At 47.8% G+C, this 21,991-nt stretch overlaps 1 protein-coding gene across 2 annotated transcripts in view; it reads right to left on the bottom strand.

Moving 5' to 3' along the window:
* Window positions 1-21,732, bottom strand: part of UBE3C (ubiquitin protein ligase E3C) — a 120,551-nt gene extending 98,819 nt beyond the window's left edge. For both annotated transcript variants that reach the window (XM_042976461.1, XM_042976467.1), the window contains exon 1: window positions 21,271-21,732. In XM_042976461.1, coding sequence (XP_042832395.1) covers window positions 21,271-21,336 — 66 coding nt within the window. In that variant the 5' untranslated portion in view covers window positions 21,337-21,732. The remainder of the gene's footprint in view (window positions 1-21,270) is intronic.
* Between the last annotated feature and the right edge of the window lie 259 nt (window positions 21,733-21,991).

Here is a 21,991-nt window from a genome sequence, read left to right as displayed (position 1 = left end):
GTTACTACACTGCCCTTATTTTCTATTTCGTGTTAGTCATCCTATCAGAGAACCTAGTCTGACAACCACCAATGTCCTCGGAGGGATCAAGTTCCAACACAGCCTTAGCATGGGGGTATCATGGCCAAAACACTTCTCCTTCTCCCGGCTCCTCATGGGCCATCTCCTGGTGCTGCCTCAGGCGCATCTCTCCCACGATCCCTAGGCCTCAAGCCCTGCTCCCTTCTGCCCAGGGCGGCCCCGCTTCCCTCCTGACCCCAGCATGCACCCAAGCCGCGCTCGTCTCGGGTGAGACTCCGCTTAAACATCCTCTCGCCCATGAAGCTCCCCCTCGGAGGCCACCGTCATTCCCGTTCCTCCACACCATCCGCCGGGAGTTCGCCGAGGCGACGACGGCCTTGGCGCAGAAGACGCTCGTGGAAGGGCACGGAGCACGCGACTATCTGCGCTAATCAAAACCACGGAGGCAACGTGGGTGTCACCCACAAGGACACGGCCTCCGCCATGGGCAGATCACCGTTCAACACGCCGTGCCACGGAGCGCTAGCCACTGAGCGCTGGCGTGGGCACAGTTGGTCTGGGGAGGAGTGCACTGTCAGCCCTCCGAGCAGAAGATCAGAGAGTAAAACTTGAACTCCATCAGTTCCAGCCGCAAGTAAGGAATGATCCGAGCACAGGGAGGTACACGTTGGGCCCCAGTCTGGGAACGAGCAGGCGAGGACCGCGAGGCAGGAGAGGAAGCAGCCCCGCGGGGCCCACAGCCACACAGGCGGAGAGCCCACGGCCACGCCCCTGCGGACCAAGCTCTAACCACACAAGCCTGACAATGTGAAATATTTAGCAGGGTCTAGATTTACAGGGTTTTATCACTTACAGGTAAAACAAAGTGTCTATTTAAAGAGAAAAATGTTTTTTATCTTAATGCACCTGCAGAGAGGAAAGAGTAAAGGTAACTTTAATTGTATGTTTCTCCTTCAATAAATTATAAATTCCTTCAGAACAAGGCCTGTGTCTTGGTGTTTATAATCCCAATATCTAGCACTGTGCCCAACTGAATGAATGAAGGATTAAATTTAGAAAGAATAAAGGTACAACTGGGAAATCTGAAACTGGAGAGATTTTAAAGTTGACTAGAATGTAAAATCACTTATCTATTGAGGCGGGTATTAGAAAGGCCCTCATCCATCTACCCACATTTAGTGCCACCAAAATCGGAATAGTGGCCAAACAAATCCTAAATCCAACCAATAATTCCAATGTTCTAAACTCCCTCAGGAGGTCAACAAATAATTTCAAAATGTTGTAAGTATTATAAATCTCATCAACATTCCTTACTTAATCACTCTTCCAAATGTTGGTGAGCCCAACTCCATCTGGAAAGTCTGACTGTTCAGGTGGACGGGCCAGCTCCTCTGACCGCCAAGCTGCCCTTCTGGACACGCTAAGCCCGCCCGTAGAGACAAGTGTCTGAACACGTCCCCACAGCAAACCCTGACTGAGCCCACAGAGTAACCCACACCACAGTGAGTCCACGGTCAGTTACGGCAGAAAGCGGGGGTGGGGGCGGGCGGGGGAGGCGGCAAAGGTGGGGAGTCACAGCCACACATGCCACATCGTCCGCAGTACCCAGGCACAGAGGCTGGAAGGTGGAGGACGGCACAGGGAGGATCACGTCTGGACGCACCTGGACAGAGGGAAGAGTGAAGAAAGGTGACTCCCGGCACGGAGGCCCCTCCCCCTCCAGCAAGACCACCACCTACACCAGCGTCTCAGGGACACTCCTCTGCCACTGTCACACGCTTTAGCACAGCTATACCATCTGCATCGGTATTCACTTAGTATTATTCTTTAAACCTTTAAAACTTTGAACTTTGAACTCATTTTAGACAGAGTTGCAGAAATGATATAGTGAGTTCCCTAATCCCCTCGGTCTCTTACCCTAGTCCCCCTTCATAACCAGACTGCAATTAGCAAGAACAGGAAATTAACATGGGGCCAATATCACTAACTGAACCACAAATTTCATTAGACATTTACCAATTTTTACACTGAAGATCTCTGCCCGTTCTAGGGTCCCATCCAGGGTCCTACACTGAAGTTAATTCCCTTTTTTTTCCTACTCCTTTACCGATCCATAGCAGTTCCTCCACCTTTCCCTTTTGTATCTTGGACTCTCCTCCTCAATCCGAGCTTTTCCAATATTCTCTTACAATTAGAGAGAGGTTATGCAATGATGATGGCATTAGACGTTACTGCATACGGTAAAATACACCAGCTATGCCTCCATACTTACATAATCAAATAAATATATAAACAAGAGAGAAGAAAAATCTCTTCTCACAGAATGCAGTTAATAAAAGGAGGAGAGAGGAAAGGCATCACCAAACACCACAGTAATAAACACTGCAGACAAGAGCTACGGAGACATGCTAAAGTTAGTGGGCAGAGTTTGAGGAAAAAAACAGGATTTGCCTGATCTCAAAGTACCTCCTCAAGCACTTTATCAACTACTACGGGACAGACAGCGAACGTGGAGAACCCCGCAGACGCCACCCAGGTGACCGGGCCCACCAGCGCGAAGGCACGAGGCCACCACGAGCCCTACGGTACTGCTGCCTTGAGCTCCAGTTCCTCCTAAAACTCAACACCATGAAAACAAAACTGCATTGCTACATTTCAAATCAGCTAAATTAAAAAGGAAACACTGGATCACAATTATCAGAAACTAAGTTCCTGGGGTGCCCGGGTGGCTCAGTCGGTTGAGCATCCGACTTTGGCTCAGATCATGATCTCACGGTTCGTGGGTTCGAGCCCCACATCGGGCTCTGCGCTGACAGCTTGGAGCCTGGAACTGCTTCGGATTCTGGGTCTCCCTGTCTCTCTGCCCCTCCCCTGCTTGTACTCTGTCTCTCTTTCTCTCTCTCAAAAATAAATAAACATCAAAAAATTTTTTTAAATAAATAAAAGATAAAAATTAAAAAAAAAGAAACTAAGTTCCTCAAAGCAAAAGAACAGTTTACCATCCCAATAAAGGAGTATGAGGTGCTATGTAAAGCTTCAGAGGAAGATAAGTCTATAATTTTATTTTTTAGTTTTGATATTGAACACCACAGAGAATACAAACTCACACATCCATCATTAGATCAGGCAAATGTTATTTATTCCCCTTCTCTGACAGAATTGGATTCTGGAAATGAATTCCTAACCAGAACACCAGGTGTGGCTATGGTTCAACCAACTTCAGTTTCAAGAAAGCGTCCAGGGCCCGACCTTCTGAATGTGCCCTTTTATTTGGTACTAGTCTCGGGGTGATTTTAGAAAAGGGATGGGGCTTGTGCCCACCCACTCACCCTGCTCAGGGACACCTTCACTCAACTCCGTACGCGTGGTATTCAAAGTACTTTCTTCAAGTTGTTCCCAATTCTTTCCCCCACAGTCAAGATGTACTTCCCATGGCTCAAGGTAAAAAAAAGGTTTACATCACAAAGATCTGACGCTCCTCTTGAAGTGACGGACAAGAGGAGACCTTTCTGCTCTCAGGATGGAGAGAAGAGGGTGTTGGTCACGACTGCCCCCATCTTCACAAAGCTAGAGGACTAAATCCCCTACGCAGGAGTGACGAACGGACGCTCTGTTAGGTACTCCTCTCAAACACGGGCAAGGGACAAGACCACCCTTCGGCCAGGAGAGGCTCTAGCTTCTGCTGCGGGACCTCGCTGGACCAAACCCCCTACTGGACCACCACGGCGTCTGGCCCAGCTCTGCTTTTCCACAACACCACACATTACGTCTATGTTACTGTCTGTCACAAAGTCATCAATGGGTTTTAAAAGGTTAAGAAGATTAAAAGAGGAGCTAGACAGAAGTTAGACTTGTTTATTTATTCAGCTCATGTTCATCTCAAAGCCATCGGTGAGCGCCTCAGTGTGTACAGACCAGCTCTGTCTTCCCTGGAGACTGAAAACTGGCCATACTTGTCTCTAAGTGATCCGCGAACTAACTCACTGGACAATGAGGTTATTTGCTTTGTTACTAAAGTCACTTTTCATCATACCTTTGGCCAATTAGCAGCTTAGCCTTTGTAATTAAATACAATACCCCAGATGAAGCGTTCTCAACTTTTCATTAATTTAATTCACCGTCCCATTCTGCACTTACTTTCAGGCTGTTCAGAAATCTTTCCTGTTTGTTCCCCCAAAGTTTAACGGTTTAGGGGTGGTATGCCTTATGGTTTCAAAATAAAGCTTGAGCACGGTGCTTTTACATGGAGACCGGGCTCATAATGGGATAGGTTCACTCTCTCAGCCAGCGCATGAGAAACCACGTCTCAAAAATCTTATCATTTGTTTGATCTGTGCTTCCTCCTATGCAGGCTGTAAGCTTACGAGACTAAAAAGCTAGTTCCAGCGGCTCGCTAATGTGGTCCTTATTATAAATGAGGACATATGATGACAATCATAATTATCCTTAGTGCCTTAATTTACAAGACAATCTTGACCTTCAGACTTCAAAAATGACATATTTTTCTGTTGTTATAAAACCCAATCCACGTCAGGCACAGCAGTCGGGTGGGAAAAAATACAGGCACAGACATAATCCCAATTTGCTATTACCAATACCTGTGTGTAGCTCACACTAGCAAAATAACTATCAATTTCTGAAAGTGAAATTCATCAGGTTGCTAGAAAAATAAACCCCACGACAATGCATAGGGAGACTCAGTGGACAGAAATGCACACTAGCCACACGGGCCGTGTATGTAGTCCATACTCTGTATGCCCATATTCCCAAACTGCAGCCACCAAACACTGACACCTGGCTGACAACCCCCTACTCTGACCTCATCATGAGCAAGCATTTCAGAGAAATCACGGATCTGACACCCTAGTTATACTGAAATTAACACTGCTCAGTTTTTACAATGTGCCTTCATGTGCCACCTAAATCATCACACACCATACTTTGGGACAAACAGTGACCTACACTAATGAGGCTAAAGCATGATCAGGCAGGTCAAATTCAGTCTCCAGGGAGACTCAAATGGAAAGAAAGATCAGCATGTGACGAAGGTAGCATTTCAAATCTATATAGAATGTGTATTATTTAATAACTATTACTGGAAAAACTGGGTGACCTAAATAAATAACAATGTAGCTTTAGTCTATACGTCAAAATAGATCCCTAGGGCTCCTGGGTGGTTCAGCTGGTTAAGCGCCCTCAGTTTTGACTCAGGTCATGATCTCATGGTTCGTGAGTTCAAGCCCCACATGCCTGCTTGGGATTCTCGCTCTCTCCCCCACTCTCTCAAAATAAATTAATAAACTTAAAAAAAAAAAAACCAGATCCCTAACAGATATAAGATTTACATATATATATATATATATATATATATATAGGGCTAGCTATAAAAATGTGAAGGTAATATGAGCACTAAAAAATCTCCATATGAAAGAAGACTTTCTCTAAGAAAGATGTATCACATCAACACTAAGTCTTGTTATGGTTTGTCATTTATTTAATAAATTTGAGTACATAAAAATTAGAACTTTCTACACGGAAAAATATAACACAGGTTAATAAAATAACAAAATAGGAACAACTATCTATAATAACGCAAAGCCAATTATTTGTAAAATCAGCAAAAGGTATATAAACAGTGCAGAGAGAAATAAAAATCTTCTAAACCTAAGAACTTCATTTCTACTCATTTTAGAAATATGCAATACAAAGCCAACGAAAGAGGATTTTTCCCTATCTGTTTGGCAAACAGACTCAGGGAGCTGCTGTGAGTTACAGACAGCAGGCACTTTCATTCGCTGATAACCCACCTCAGCAATCGAGGTGCATCTACTAAAACCCCAAATGTGCACAGCCTTTGAGCTAGCACTTCTAGAAACGTGACCTATACGAATTAAAGGCACATTTACAAGGATATGCACTGCAATGTTGCTTAGTGAAAAACTGACCATAAACGGCCATTAAAATATAAGACAGATAAGTTGTGCAACATTCACTGCACACAGGATCATCCGGCTCTGGAAAAGAATGCGGTCAATCCGCCTGCGCTCTTCTGGAACGATCTCCAAGATGGGTTATCAGGCGGTAAGAGGAGTGCTGCAGCCTGTTTCCCATGCTCTAGCAGGTGTTTAAACGAGAGAGGAGCACGCCCCCGGACGATTCCACACGCAGAGAACAGTCTGACTGTCAGGACCGGTGACGGAGGCAGTGAGGGGTGGGTGAGAGGTGAGGTGGGGGGGACTCGGACCGCCTTCCTCTGCGTCGTTATTTTCTACTGCTTGAGTTATTACCCATGCCCACGGAATACGTTCTCACCTTTGTAACAAACCAGTGAAGCCACAAGACGACATAAATTTTCAAAGCCAGCTCCACGTAAACAAGTCCACGCGAAGTGGCTGGGAGGAAAAGCACAAGGAAGCACCACCAAAAAGAACCCTCAGACCGTGACCGCTCCGATTTATCACACGCATACTGGATCTTAAATCCTACAGGCCTAGAAGAAGCGGGGAATTCCCAGGAGCAGTTCTATACCAGTTCACAAAACACACTCATCAAGCGTTTCTGGCATGACGAGTCGGCGCCCACGGTCCTTTCGACCCTCATCTTCCCTCCACAGCTGTGACACTGCACCTCTTCCCCGACATGTAAACAAGAGTGAACGAAGCAAACTTCCCTATTTGAGCCTTGAGCTTTAGACACATCGTCTTGTCTCCTCTGAAAACTGAATGTGGCCAAACTTCAAAAATGCCATTAACAAAGATGTTTTTCAATAGGACAAAAAACGTTTTTTGTTTTTGGCAAATACATTTAGTGGTAACAAAATGAAGTTAAAAAAAAATCAGTCATATATAGTTTAAATCAGATTTCATTAACTATCCGAATTTAAAAATTTATGGTCGAAAATCTGAGTGCAAGTCAAAGTACATTTATATAATGTAATTTCCATAAACCAAATGCTCAGACGGACCGCTAACCATTTATAAAAAGAACTTCAGCATGCTTATTAATATCTTGATTTTTAAAGCAATTATGAAGCTTCCTCTGTTTCACTATTTGGGTTATTTTCCGTTAGCAATTTACTGCATTTAACAGTGTAAACAGAATAATCAGTTTCACACCTGTTTTAAGTTGGTATTTTCCCACTCTCATGCAGTAACAGAAGAGCAGTTTTACACAACTCAAAGAATCGTCAAGTAAAACACTTCCTTTTGAGTTAATTAAAATGTTAAATGTTAGCAAAAGTATTATTTGTGAATAATGCACAACCTACAATTTGCAGGTTTTTCCTAAGAACCTCTATGAAAATGTAAGAGAAACTAACTTCAGGTGCAAGCAAAAAGTATTTAAAGGTGCATCAAATACAATAAGTGCTAAATATCATATTTATAAAACAAAACGTGCAAAATGATTCCTAATTCAAAAAGTATATAGAAAAAGACTGGAAGAACATTTACCCACATATTAATAGTGCATTATTTCTAAACAGAGGGGAGGGTTCCAAAGAAGTAATTTTTCTTTACTTATGGCAGTAATTTAAAATCTTCTGTAACAAACATTATTTTATAATCAGAAAAGAGCCCACTTTAAAGTATCCAAAGCAAAATGCAACAGTTTAAATCCCATTACGATAAACTTGGAAAGACTTACAGGACACAAAGCAGGTAGTGGAACGTGACGCACCTAGGAAACACAACGCCAGAGACCTACAGGTGCTGGTGTGGACTCATTATGACACAGCACTCAGGAGGGGCATCTGGGGGACTCAGTCGGTTGGGCGTCCGACTTGGGCTCAGGTCATGTTCTCACGGTTCGTGGTTCGAGCCCCGCGTCGGGTTCTGTGCTGACAGCTCGGAGCCTGGAGCCTGCTTCCGATTCTGTGTCTCCCTCTCTCTGGCCCTCCCCCGTCTCACTCTCTCTCTCAAAAATAAATAAACATTAAAAAAAAAATTTTTTTAATAAAAAATAAATTAATTAAAAAAAAAGATACGGCACTCAGGAGAACTGTAGTACGTTCTCTCCTCATCACTGAAAAGGTGATGGGGGATATGTTTATTTATGTTTACACTAGTTCCAAACAGACACTGAGGAAACTGGTAACAGTGGGGAAATCAGGAGTCTTTAGATGGATGGATCTGTCTTTAGATGGATCTCATTGTTTTTATGATTTTTTTCAATTAAAAAAAATTTAACATTGCTTTAAAGGCCCCTGACTGGAAATGGAAACATTATGAGAGCAAGGTAATATTAAAAGTAATTCAGCCTGACTTTCTGATTAACAAGAATTATGACTTTGGTGTTACAAGATGTGAAAAGGAGGAGCCCAGAAAAGGTAAGCAATGAAACTGCAGCTGGTCACGGAGATGACATTTTTTCAGGTTCCCATCACGCTTTTCACAACTTCATGTTTTGTTTAAATTTTTTTAATGTTTATTTATTTCTGAGACAGAAACTGAGCATGAGCGGGGGAGGGGCAGAGAGACAGGGAGACACAGAGTCCGAAGCAGGTTCCGGGCTCCGAGCTGCCGGCACAGAGCCCGACGCGGGGCTCGAACCCACGGACCGCGAGATCACGACCTGAGCCGAAGCCTGACGCTCAACCGACTGAGCCACCCAGGCGCCCCACACAACTTCATGCTTTGCAGTAAGGATGTGGCATGAATTGTGCTGCTCGCCCACACGCCAGGGTTTACTGATGCCCCTTAAAACCATTAGAGCATTAAAGCTTCATTAAACGGAAAATTAACTCAAAAGGAAGGAGGGTTTTACTGGAGCCACTTTCCCGGGGCCTGGGGGACGTGCTCCTGGCCCTTCCACGGGAAACTGCAGCGCGGCGACATGGCAGACACGGCGTGTGCAGGCCACACAAGCCCCAGCCGCGCGTCCTGGGCCACAGGCCGGCGGGCCGACGCCTGAGCCCTGCAGGGTTTGCCAAAGTTCTGGACTCTCTGGCTCTGACTTCTTCCCTGGAAGAACTTCCAAGGAATGCTAACACAGTTAAATTAAAAAGTCAAGAAGCGAGAGCACAGGGGCAAAGCACCCTGCCAGAGGACAAATACCGAGGACGGTGGCCTGCCTACCTGTAACGAGGGAAGAGGGAAACGGAAACACCCTGGAGAGAAAATGCCCGAGAGGCTGACCGCGGGCCAAAGAAGCAAAGGCAGCACTGAACCCAAGCAACCAGGGAATAGAAACTGTTTTCCAGAGAACAAAGTGTATCAAAAGCCTTTCCAATGTGCATACTTGGACCAAGCAATTCAACTTCTTTAATTTATCCTAAAAAATAATTACATTGTTGGCTCTAAAGATGTTCACGATAAAAACAAACAACCTAAATGTCCAAAAAGAAAGGATAAACGGGGGCGCCTGGGTGGCTCAGTCGGAGCCTGGAGCCTGGAGCCTGCTTCGGATTCTGTGCCTCCCTGTCTCTCTGCCCCTCCCCTGCTTGCGCTTGGTCTCTCTCTCGCTCTCTCAAAAATATACATTAAAAAAATTTTTTTAAGAATAAACATAAATACTTCCAAGTTCACACAATGAGCATGTATTTTTTTAATTTTCAAATTGTTTTAAGTTTATTTTTTTTGAGAGACAGAGGGGGAACGAGTGGGGGAAGGGCAGAGAGAGAGAAGAGAGAGAGAATCCCAAGCACACTCCACACTGTCAGTCAGCTCAAGCCCGACACGGTGCTTGATCCCGCGAACAGTGAGCTCATGACCTGAGCCGAAATCAAGCGTCAGACGCCTAACCGACGGAGCCACCCAGGCGCCCCCATGTACGGTAATTTTTAAACATAAAACAAAATTTTAATTTTAGAAAAGAGATGGAACGACTTGACTCTCTGCTTTGGGATAACATCGAGTCTGAACACAAGGCAGAGAGGAATGGCTACAGCAAAACACAAAAGCCTCAAAATAAAGCCTCATTCAACAGGTCCGCGGTCCCCCACCAGTCCCTGCTTTTTCCCACTCTGCCTCCGCGCATTCCCTCATTAAAGCCACTGTCTGGGGGCGAGTGCGGCCACCCACACACGGACATCACGCTAGCCTTCCGCTCACCAGGTCCTGACGCGCGATCGCCTCTGCACGCCCCTTTCTCTGCCTCTTGTGTAAATGCTGGCAGCCGTGGGAGTTCTGTTCGGAGCCTTCTGAGCGAACCCTTTCTCCTGACGACTCCGTGCATCGCACAATTTCCACCACCTGCTGATGGACTGAGGGACTCGGGGTCTCTACCCGAAGCTCCAGACGGGCGCTTCCTGAACACCCTCCACCACTCAAACCGAACAACTCCCCAGGAATTTAACGTCTTGGTTCGCGGCCTCACTCTCCACTCCGGTAATCCCAGACGAACGCCTGAAGCGCCCCCTCTCATTGCAGAGCTCACCGATTCTACCTCGCCCACAGCTCTCGAAGGCCCCTCCACTCAGGCGCCCACCACGGTGCGTCAGGCCCGCGTTACTCGTCTGCACAACTGCGGCTGCCTCCCTCTCTCCCACCTGGCCTCCCACCACCCGCACTGCCCCACACTCATCTCTCCAAAACCCGTTTGCCCACAGTCACTTTACTGCTTAAAATCCCTCACTGGCTCACCCACGTGCCTGGATATGCCTGAGTGTGACCCACAGAACCTTTATGATCTGGGCCCTGACCGCCTCTCACCGGCCTTCTCTCCAACACTGACTCCAGCCACGTTGAGCAATCTGTAGGTGATTAGCACTTCTCCGCGGCTGGCCACTTCTGTCCGTGCTGTCCCTCCTCCCCGATGGCAACGAGGTCCATATATACATAGTAGCAAGGATCCCAGTCCAGCATACAAAAGCCTAGGGCACCAACCTTATGCCATTTGCTTGGGGTTCTGGAAACAGGATACACACAGCACGAAAAGGAAAACAAGCTTCGTCCCTCCATTCTGGTATACCACCATCCAAAAGAGCTCCCAGATGGCCCAAAATTTACTGTGATACTCCCCTACTTCACTCACCTCTCTCCTATACCCTCATGTGACTGCCTCCTGCCCTACGGTTGTCATGATGACAACCCACAGACACTCAGTCCAAAATTATCTACTCCCCCTGGCCCAACTGTGTGCCCCCCCTTCTCCAAGGGTGGCTGGATCAAAGAGGTAAATGATCTAAATAAGTAAATTCCCACAGCTGCAAATAAATGACACCTGCTTACGTTTCTAAGGCGCAGAGCTACAAAACTGTCTCTGAGTCAACTAAGTTTCACCAAAACATCTACTGAAAATTTATTTGGCTGATAATCTTTGCTTTTTAACTGCTTCATATTTGCATAATAGTTACATAGCCAGTAACTACTGACTCAATATAGTAGGAGAGAAGGAAAGCCATAATATTTCAATCCTAATAGGCTGTTAAGACAGAAAAATAGCACATGTAAGTCACGTGTTATTAGCATTTACAACTTAGCTGAAACTGATACCCCTTCTGCGGTGGCTTCAGCATATTTCCACAAGGTCTTTGAGGTTGCTTCCCTTTAAGAGGTGGAGCGTGACCCCCACCCCCACCCCACCGACCTTGAGTGTGGACCGGATACACAAACAGAATCCGACAAAAATGTATGTGACTTTCAGGACTGCCTCGTACAGGCATGCCGCTCTCTCCCTGCACTCCCAGGTCACACGCCATGTCAGGAGGACAGTCGAGGAGTTCTAAGGAGATGTGCACGTAGCAGGGAACTGACACCTCCCACCAAGACCCAGCACTAACTTCCGTGCACGTGGACAAGCCAGCCCAGGAGTGGCTCCCCCAGCGCGTGGACAAGCCAGCCCCCCAGGCAAGGCTTTAGGCACCGCAGCCTCACAGAGATCCTGAGCCAGAACCACCCACCAACTGCTCTCAGATCCCCGTCCCGCAAAACTGAGTGGACAGCAAGAACGTACTGCTCCAAGCCACCATTCTACAGGAACTGTAAGTACCACGTCCTTCATTCACTGGAAATTAAGAAAGTGGTAAAGCAGGTATTGTGACATTTAGATTAATGTAATTTAAATGCACACTGAAGTCCTGTTTTGTAATCTGCTTATTTCCATTAACAATGAATCCTTTTAATAAATATAAGACATTAAAATATAAATATTAATAAGCACACATCATGTGCACTTTGAACGGCTGTCTAGTATTCCGTTACACTGTTGTATTACCATTTGCTTCACAAATTTCCTGCTAGACATTTATGTTGCTTCAAATTGTTCAATATTATGGGTGTCGCCGCAATCATCTCTTCCCCTGCGTCTTTCCTCTGCACCTGTCAGATTAGTTCCTTAGGATAAAGGTCTTAAAGCACAATAACTGGATGAGAAGGGATGTACCTTGTTAAGGCCTCTGATGTTCAACTGCCCCCTGCCCCCCCGCCCCCAGCCGGCAGGTTGAGACAACTTACAAGGCACCCACACCGCCAGCGGGCATTTCCATCTTTAACCCGGTTACCACGGGAGGTGCTGGACCGTATGGACACACGCCGACAGAAGTTCCTGCTCCTGCCTTTATGATGACAACCAGTGTGGGCACGCAGAGGCCGTGGCAGAACAGGAACGTGTGGAAGGCAGATACCCTGACGGTGGTATAAAATAATAGGATGCCTAACTTCCAAGCTCCCAGCTGTCTGCATTCTATGAAAGTTCTAAGAATATAGGGAAAGTTACATTCGAAGAAAACTCCAGACTGCTTTTGCAATAAACTCTTTTGAGGCTCTTCTGCAGTCCTATGAGGCTTCCTGTAATGCGCATTACTTTAGTTAAGAGACCTAGTTGGCAATTAACTGCATAACCCACGAAAATCGGCTTAAGTGTGCAAAGGCAGGCAGGGACTAGCGAGGCAAGCTCATACCTGGGGAACAAAATTTCAGGAGGTGCTCGCGCTCAGGGCGGTGCCAGTGCAGGGCCAGCCACAGTGTGAGCTTGACAGTAAGGCCACCTTGAACCCTCCAGTGGTACTTGAGGGGCCCTGCTTGCCTCACCCGAGGCCCTGAGTGCAAGTAGTACAAAGAGAATTAGACAAACAGTCTCAGCCCTTCTCTTCTGCTTGATTTCCCTAAGAACCAGATCGTGAATTCCCGACCTCTGTTACGGGGAACTACAGGTTTTTGGTCTTGCGTGTGAAGGCCACCAGTTAATTACACACAAGAGAAGAGACACGGCACTGGCGGGTAAAACGGCAGCGTGATCCCAGCCTGACAGAAAATTAACACTTTTAAATCTGACCTTAGAACGCATTTTTACTTCACTCACTGCCAGATCTGTAAGAAAGTTTTAGTTTCTACTGCAACGTACACAGAGTAGGCATGACAACACATATACCCAGTGCCAGCTTTTTAAAACAAAATAGCATGGGATTTTTTTTAAGTTAAAAGATTTTACATAAGATCTTCAATTGCAGAATAGAGGGCAGTTTTACAGAGCCAGCCAATCAGAGTTCTACAATCTTAAGCGCAGTCCAAACCCAGGTGCCTGGGTGGCTCAGTCGGTTGAATGGTTGACTTCGGCTCAGGTCACGATCTCACAGTTTCTGAGTTCGAGCCCCGCGCCCACTTCCGATCCTCTGTCCCCCTCTCGCTGCTCCTTCCCCGCTTGCACTGTCTCTCTCAAAATAAATAAACTTAAGAAGAAGAAAAAATTGTCTACACCTATCAAAGAGGAAAATTAAACTTGCAGTAGCTGGCTTTGGTAGGCCCTAGAGTATAATAACTCCTTCTATGAGCCCAGCATTACCCTAACGCCAAACCCAGAAAAAAATATCACAATATCAAAGATCACTATCTCTTACGAATATAGATGCAAAACTCTCCAACAAAGTACTGTCAAACACAATCCAACAAGGTATAAAAATAAATACAGAAGACAGCCGGTGGTGGTGATCCCAGGCTGGCAAGGCTGGTTCAGCATTCAGAAATCATTGAGGGTAATCCGCCACACCGACGGACTAAAGAAAAATCACATGACCACATCAGTAGATGCAGAAAAGCATTTGACAAACCCCAACACCCATTCATGATAAGAACGCAGTAAATGAGAAATAGAAGGGAACTTCCTCACCTTGATAAAAAACATCCACAAAGTATCTGCAGTTAACATCAAACTTAATGGCGACAAACTAGCAACTTTCCCAGTAAGATCAGGAACAAGGCTAGGGCATTCCCTCCACACCACTGATTTACCATTCCTGAAAGTCAGAGCTAATGCAGAATGCAGTGAGAAAAGAAACGGAAACAACAGGTAGACAAATTAGGAAGAGAAAAAGAAAACTGTATTTGATCACAGATGACAGGATCATCCATGTAGAAAATTCCAACAAACTGATCAAAAACAAAACCAAAAACATCACTTCCGCTATGGAAAACAGTTTGGAGGTTCCTCAAAAAATTAAAAACAGAACAACCTGGGGCGCCTGGGTGGCTCAGCCAGTTGAGCATCTGCCTCCGGCTCAGATCATGATCTCGCGGTTCGTGGGCTGGAGCCCCGAGTCGGGCTCTGTGCCGACAGCTCGGAGCCTGGAGCCTGCTTTGGATTCTGTGTCTCCCTCTCTCTGCCCCTCCCCTGCTCATGCTCTGTCTCTCAATAATAAATAAACGTTAAAAAAGTGTTTTAAAAACAGAACGACCTTATGATCCAGCAGTCCTACTTCTGGGTGTGTAACAGCCAAAGGAAATAAAAACAGGATCTCAAAGAGCTATCCGCACCCTCATATTCACTGCAGCGTTTCTCCCAGCAACCAAGAAATGGAAACGACCAAAATGTACATCAACAGGTGATGGACAAAAATGCGGCCACTGGATACACGACAGGATGTTATTTGGCCACGAGAAAGATGAAGATCCTGCCATCTGTGACAACATGGGTGGACCCTGAGGACACTGTGCTCAGTGAAATAAGCCAAAGACAAATACTGTATGAGCTCACTTATATGTGGAATGTAGACTCCTAAAAAAAAAAAAAAAAAAAAAAGGCAAATGGGGGCGCCTGGGTGGCTCAGTTGGCTAATCCTCCGACTTCAGCTCAGGTCATGATCTCGTGGTCTGTGAGTTCGAGCCCCGTGTCAGGCTCAGTGCTGACAGCTCAGAGCCTGGAGCCTGCTTTGGATTCTGTGTGTCCCTCTCTCTCTGTCCCACCCCTGCTCGTGCTCTGTCTCTCTCTGTCTCAAAAATAAATAAAAACGTTAAAAAAAATTAAAGAAAAAAAAGTCAAATGTCTGGAAACAGAGACTATGAAACTGGCTGCTGGGAGCTGAGCTAAGGGTTAATACAAATCAAAACTCAATTGCTTTCCTTTATACCAGCAATGAACGGCTGGAATTTGAAATTAAAAACAGTGCCATTATATTAGGTCCAGAAAAATGAATCACTTAGATCTAAATCTAACAAAACATATATAAGGTTTACACAAGGAAAACTATCAAAGTCTGATGAATGAAATCAAAGAACTAAACCCTGGAGGTACTTACGCCATGTTGGATAGGAAGACTCAATATTGTCAAAATGTCAGGTTTTCCCCAATTGATCTACAGATTGCGCAATCCCAATGAAAATCCCAGAATACCCCACACAATGCTGACGAAAAAGAACAAAGCGGCACTATCCAACTTCAAGACTTCCTATAATGCTACAGAAATCAAGACAGGGTGACGCAGGCAAAACAAACACAACAAAACAAACCCCAAACAGATCAACAAAGAAAGGGCAGCTTTTCAACAAAACAGGCTGCAGCAACTGGTCATCCATGCAAAACAACAAATAAAAAGAAAAGCAGAAAACCAGACACTGACCTTCTATCTTTCACAAAAATTTCCCCAAAATGGATCATAGACCCAAATGTAAAACACAAAAGTATAAAACTACTGGAAGCTAACGTTTTATAAAAGCCACGTGACCTTGTGTTTGGCAAATTTTTTAGACACGACGTCAGAAGCGTAATCCAAGAAAGAAAGTATTGATAAAATTGGACTTCATTAGAATCACAAACTTCTGCTCTGCAAAAGACAGTTAAGAGAATGAGAAAAACAAGCCAGAAGAAACTGGGGGAAAATATATGCAAAAGACATATTTGAAAAAGAACTTGTATATTCGCAAAATATACACAAATACATAAGAAATGTATACAAAGAACTCTTGAGACTCAACAATAAGAAGACAACTAACTGAAAAGTGGGCAAAAGGGAACGTATACAGATGGCAAATGAGCACGTGAAAAGGTGATCCACACCCCTTGTCATCAGGGAGCCGCAAAGGAAAATGACGAGGACATCACTGCCTCCTAGCAGAATGACTACAATGCGATCACTGGCAACCACCGAGGCTGGACAGAATGTGAGGCAACAGGACGGCTCACTGTTTGTTGGTGGGGAGGCAAAATGGTGCGGCCACTCGGCAGGACACTGGGCAGTTTCTTACAAAGTTAAACACTTTAGGGGCGCCTGGGTGGCTCAGTCGGCTGAGCGTCTGATTCTTGATTTCAGCTCAGGTCATGATCTCATGCTTGTGAGATGGAGCCCCACGTCAGGCTCCACCCTGACGGCACGGATGCTGCTTGGGATTCTGTCTCCCTCTGTCTGCCCCTCCCCTGCTCACATGTGACCCCCCCCCCAAAATAACTAAAACCTTAAAAAAAAAAAAAAAAAGATCTCGCCACTTTTTGACCTCCCGGTCACTCCCTGCATGCTGCGATGTGACTTCCGACCCTACCACCCTGGAGTATTGTCCCCACGAAGCCACCCAGGTCTTCCTGGTGGCTTGTTAGTATTGCCGCAGTGCCTCCCTGCAGCGCTTGGCACTGTGGTCACGCCTCCTCCCCACCACCCCCACCCCGCCCTCCACCAGGTGTGATTCTTTCCTAAGTATTCTCCTCACTTATTAGATGTTAACGTACCCCACAGGCCACACCCCATCCCAAACGCCAGGCCTCCTCCCTAGGGACTTCTTTCTGAGTCATCTACCTGCCGGTAACTACCAAATCTGCATGTCTGGCCCAGATTTCTCCCTCGTTTCACACAGGTACAATCAACAGCCTGTTCCACATCTCCGTCTATGTCCATAGGAACCTAGACATTCCATTCAGCAACCACTCCCCTCTTGGAGAATCCACACCCTACAACTCACACATCTATACTGCTCTACGTGGACCAGAGGCCCCAACCTCATCCCAGACTCAGCTCATCAGGCGGAAAGCTGACCCAGACCGATCAGATCTCCTCTCCTGAGGAATGCAATCGAGATCCAACTGCCCCAGTTGGACACCCTAACTAGGAAATCATACACTGCCGAGATCACGTGCAAGAAAAAGGGAGAAAGCCAGTGGGCAGGGAGGCAAGAATGAAGGAGACGGCACAGCTCGGGGAGAAAAACCGAGTAACCACCTGGGTCCTGATGACTTGGTATCTGGATTACGTCTGCCCTTACGCTCTTTGAAACAGCATCATATTCCTCCCATAAATTTTTCCCCCTACTGAGCTATTTTCAATGGATTTCTACACTTGTGATTAAATGGCTCCTAAAATACTCTTTTATGCACTCCAAGAAAGGGAAAAAATACTGCGCTAACTAGGTCATGCCACCAAGATGTATCCTGACTTCAGAAATACTAAAAATCAGGAAACTGTGTGACTTAGAATCAGTGGAATCCAGTATACACTTACTCCATGTATCCCCTTCCACCCACCAACCCTAATTCTATCCATCCTTCAAGACTAAGCCCCAACCAACTCTCCCTCTTCCTGGACCAGCCCCAACAGAATTCTTGAATGTAATAATAATATTACTTCAAGAGTTACAGTAACAATAGTTATTTAGCTTCTTTGTTGTTGTTTATTTTTGAGAGAGAGAGGGAGAGAGACAGAGAGAGGAGTGCGAGTGGGGGAGGGGCAGAGAGGAGGAGAGGGAATCGGAAGCAGGCTCCAGATTCTGAGCTGTCAGCATGGAGCCCGATGCGGGGCTTGAACCCACGAACCGCGCGATCATGACCCGAGCCAAAGTCGGACATCCAACCGACTGACCACCCAGGCGCCCTCAATAGTTATTTAACTTCTAACTAAGTCTTGTCTCTTCAACAAGATTATAAGGAGGGCATGGACTTTTCCTTATGATGTTTCATACGCTACACAGAGCCTTTACAAATAACCACTAAAATACTCATTTAATTTGGGGAAAAAAAGATGTATTTAAAAGGTGGCCATATTCAGTTTTCCACCCAGCCCAAGAAAGGAGAAACAGTTACGAATAATTTAATACATGAAGGAAAGACCATTATAACCTTTTGCTTTTTAAATGAGGGGAAAGAATTGTATCATAGCCAAAGAAAATTAAGGAAAATATGCATTTGTACCTGCTCAACAGAATTAGTTGCGAGGAAACAAAATTAAAGCTACAATGAAACTACATCGCCACCAGAATTGCCAAAATTAAAAGGACTAACGATAATGAATGTTGACAAGGAAGTAAGGCCACCGGCCCCCTCCACACACTGCAGGTGTGTGCACTAGAGCAAAGCCTAAGTGTGTGCAGAACCCAGCACACGAGTGTAAGTGCACACCTGACATTACACACACCCGTAAGTACAGAATGCATCAACTATAGTGTGGAGGAACGCAGAGAAATGCGGACCCAAAGAAGCCAAATCCGGAAAACGGGAACAAACCGGATGTGACTCCACTCACACCAAGTTCAGCAGGCAAAACTCACCTACAGTAACAGAGATCAAACAGCAATTATCTTTGGGAGAAGGGATACTGACTGGAAGGGGGCAGGAGGGAGCCTACGGAATGCCGGAATGCCGGGAATGTTATGCGATGGGGGTGGGGTGGTCACAAGGGTGCAGTGGACCGCAGACATCCTTCAAGCGCAGACATCCTTCAAGCGGCACCTGCTGTTGACTCCCCACCCATCCCCCAGCCGCCATGTGTTAGCCACTGCCGGCTCCTAAAGGCTACCCTCAGGGTGACTGCCCTCAGCAGAGGGGCCGCAGTGCCACACTCCCAGCCTCACGCCAAGAGCGGCCTGCAGCCAACGACCAACTGATACGGGAGGGTGACAGAATTCCAGGTCCCTTCACGCAAGAAGGGGGCAGCCCCGTGATGCCAGCCAAACTCCTGAGTTCCCCGTGGGGCTGAGACAGGCTCCAAGGAAGAAGACCCTTTCCCCTGCCCTCTCCTTCTCCCGCCTCCGTTTCACCTGCGGCGAGGTCACCTCCTCAAGCTCTTCTAGGGACATGACCTAAGACACATACATTGGATGTCTAATCTGCACCCCAATCAAAAAGAAAACGGTTCTGCACAGCTAAAAAGCAGGATATGCAGCCTCCCCCGAGACCCTGACCTCTAGATGAGCGCTTTCCTCGGGCTGGAGCTGTGCTCATAGTTGAGAAGACGGGGTCGGGGCACTGGCAGGGCATGCGGGGGCACTCCTGTCTGTAAGAGAAATCAGGAGCCCCTGCGGAGAAGTGACATGGGTTGGGAGGTGGTGACCTGCCACCAGCTCGCTGTGCACGTACAACCGGCCATGTGCTCTCCACCTCGCCTGTACGCCAGATCTGGTCCGGAGGTGCTCCGAGGCCTCTTGTACCCTCCTCCATCTCACCTGTAATCTCCATGAATACCCAAGCCACGGAAGGTCACCCTGCCCACCCTGCCACACGTACACAGTACCCAGCTCTAACACCTAGTCCTGCAGCCAGCTACCCTCAACCAATCACGGTCACGCACAACTCAAAGCCTGAAAATCAGCACACTTCTCTACCAACTCCCTACTGGGTCCCCTTCCTCCATCCTAGGAGGCCATCATACACACCCCTAAAGCACAATTTTATTTACATGTTTTTGAAATCTTTTTTAAAGTTTATTTTTGAGAGAGAGAAAGAGAGCCAGCAGTGGGGGGGGGGGGGGGGGGGGCGGCGGGGGTGGAGGGAGAGGGAGGGAGACACACAATCCGAAGCAGCTCCAGGCTCAGAGCTGTCAGCACACAGCCCAACACGGGGCTCGAACTCACGAACCACGAGATCATGACCTGAGCCGAAGTCGGATGCTTAACCGACTGAGCCCCCGAGGTGCCCCTCCCAGAGCACAATTTTAAAGGGATGTTCCTACTTGAAGTATGCACTCAGGATTATGTGACAACTCAGCTATTTATTTAAGTGTAACATACAGAATATACTCAACCAACAAAAACAATATGCAAAGCATTTAAAAGACATTTTAGGGGCGTCTGGGTGGCCCCGTTGTCAAGCGTCCCACTCTTGCTTTCGGCTCAGGTCATGATCTCATGGTTGGGGAGATCAAGCCCCGTGCTGGGGTCTGTGCTGACAGCGCAGCTGCTTGGGGTTCTCTCTCTCTGACCCTCCCCCGCGCTCTCTCCCTCTCTCTCTCTCTCTCTCTCCCTCTCTCAAATAAACATTAAAAACTATTTCAAAATAAGTAAATAAAATAAAAAATAAAGTAAAAGACGTTTAAAAAATTCTTCAGTAAATAATCAACTAATTCGATTCACTTAAACTTTTCAAACACTTCAAGCACGGGGGCCAGATTTTTATTTTGAACCTTTAAAACCTAAGCAGGCAGAAAAGGGACCCATGAACCGGCACAGAGGAGAAATGGTGAGAAACAAGGGAATGAAACAGCGCTGGCACCTATCTGTTGGCAGTTCCGCTGAACCAATAGCCGCCGGTCATCAGAGAGGGCAGCAGGATAGCCGGAGCCCGCTCCCCCTCACTCTAAACAAATGTAAGAATAATGGTATGACCAACGGTCCCAGAGTGTCCCCGCACTCCTTCCAGAAAGCTGGTGAAGAATAATCCACACAGCCTCGGATCCAAACACGTGGCCGGCGAGGAGTTGCGCCTGGATTTCAGAGGTTGTTGACATTAACAGACACATCCTGGCCACTTCCTACAACAGAAACCACCCCTTAGGTGGTGGATTCTGAAAGCAACCGCTACCAGAAGTCAAGGGTGAGAGTAGCGAGAGCTCATTTTAAACAGAAACATTATGTCCTTTGCCCGAGTTCTGTCACCACCGGGATTCAAAGGGCTGTCCGCCTTCAGCATCCTTGCAGTGTCTGGAACCTAAGGAGCGCAGATCACCGGCGATTCCCGTCTACAAAGCCCTTTTCCTCATCAGACCCGCTTCAGCGCATCAGAAGCAGGTGGCCGCGCAGCGGGCCGGCCCCGCGGCCCCCCGCCCGCCTCCGGGGGCCCGGATCCCCGACGCAGGCCGCCCGCCCGGAGGGCCCGAGACGCCGCAGACACACAGGCCGCTCTTACCTTCCTACTGGCGCCTCCGAGGGACACCTTGGGCCTCGTTTTGAAATCCCCTTCAAAACTAAACATCTTTACAGCTTATCCCATCTGGGAGGAGCCCCCGACCCTGAGAGCAGCGGGGCGGGCGGGGCGGGCTCCCGCGGGGGAGGGGCCTCTTACGGGGAGGGGTCTCCGAGGGGAGGGGTCTCCCGCGGGGAGGGGTCTCCTGAGAGGAGGGGTCGCCTGCGGGGAGGACTACGCCGCAGCGGGGAGCGACCCCGAGCCCGCCCAGGGGGCTCTGCCCGCCGGGCCTGCCCTCGGGTGGGGGAGGCGGCGACACTGGGGGGGCGGCTCCTCCTCACCTCCCCCCTCATCCACGCCTCCCCACTGCTCCGGCCGAGGCCGAGGGCGCCGGCAGGGCCGCAGACCCCGCACTTGCACCGGGAGCAGCCGCCGGGAGGAAAGATGGCCGCCGGCCGGGGCTGGCGTGCGCGGTCCCGCCTGCGCGCGCGCGCCCGACGCCGACGCCCTCCACCCCGCGGGCCGCCGGCGTGCGCGCGCCCGCTATCGACGCCGCGGCGCTCCCCTGGCCCCGCCAGCGTGCGCGCACCCGCCGCCGACGCCGCGGCGCTCTCCGGAGCCGGGCAGCGTGCGCGCTCCCGTCGCCGGCGCGCTGAAGCGTGGGAAGGTGCCGCGGTGACCTGGCTCTGCGGCCGGGGCGCGTAGGTGAGGGGCGGGGCCGGGG

This window comes from Panthera tigris, chromosome A2 (assembly GCF_018350195.1).
Source record: "Panthera tigris isolate Pti1 chromosome A2, P.tigris_Pti1_mat1.1, whole genome shotgun sequence".
NCBI lineage: Eukaryota > Metazoa > Chordata > Mammalia > Carnivora > Felidae > Panthera > Panthera tigris.
Note: the sequence above shows the minus strand (reverse complement) of the source record. Positions and strands in the feature narration are given on the sequence as shown.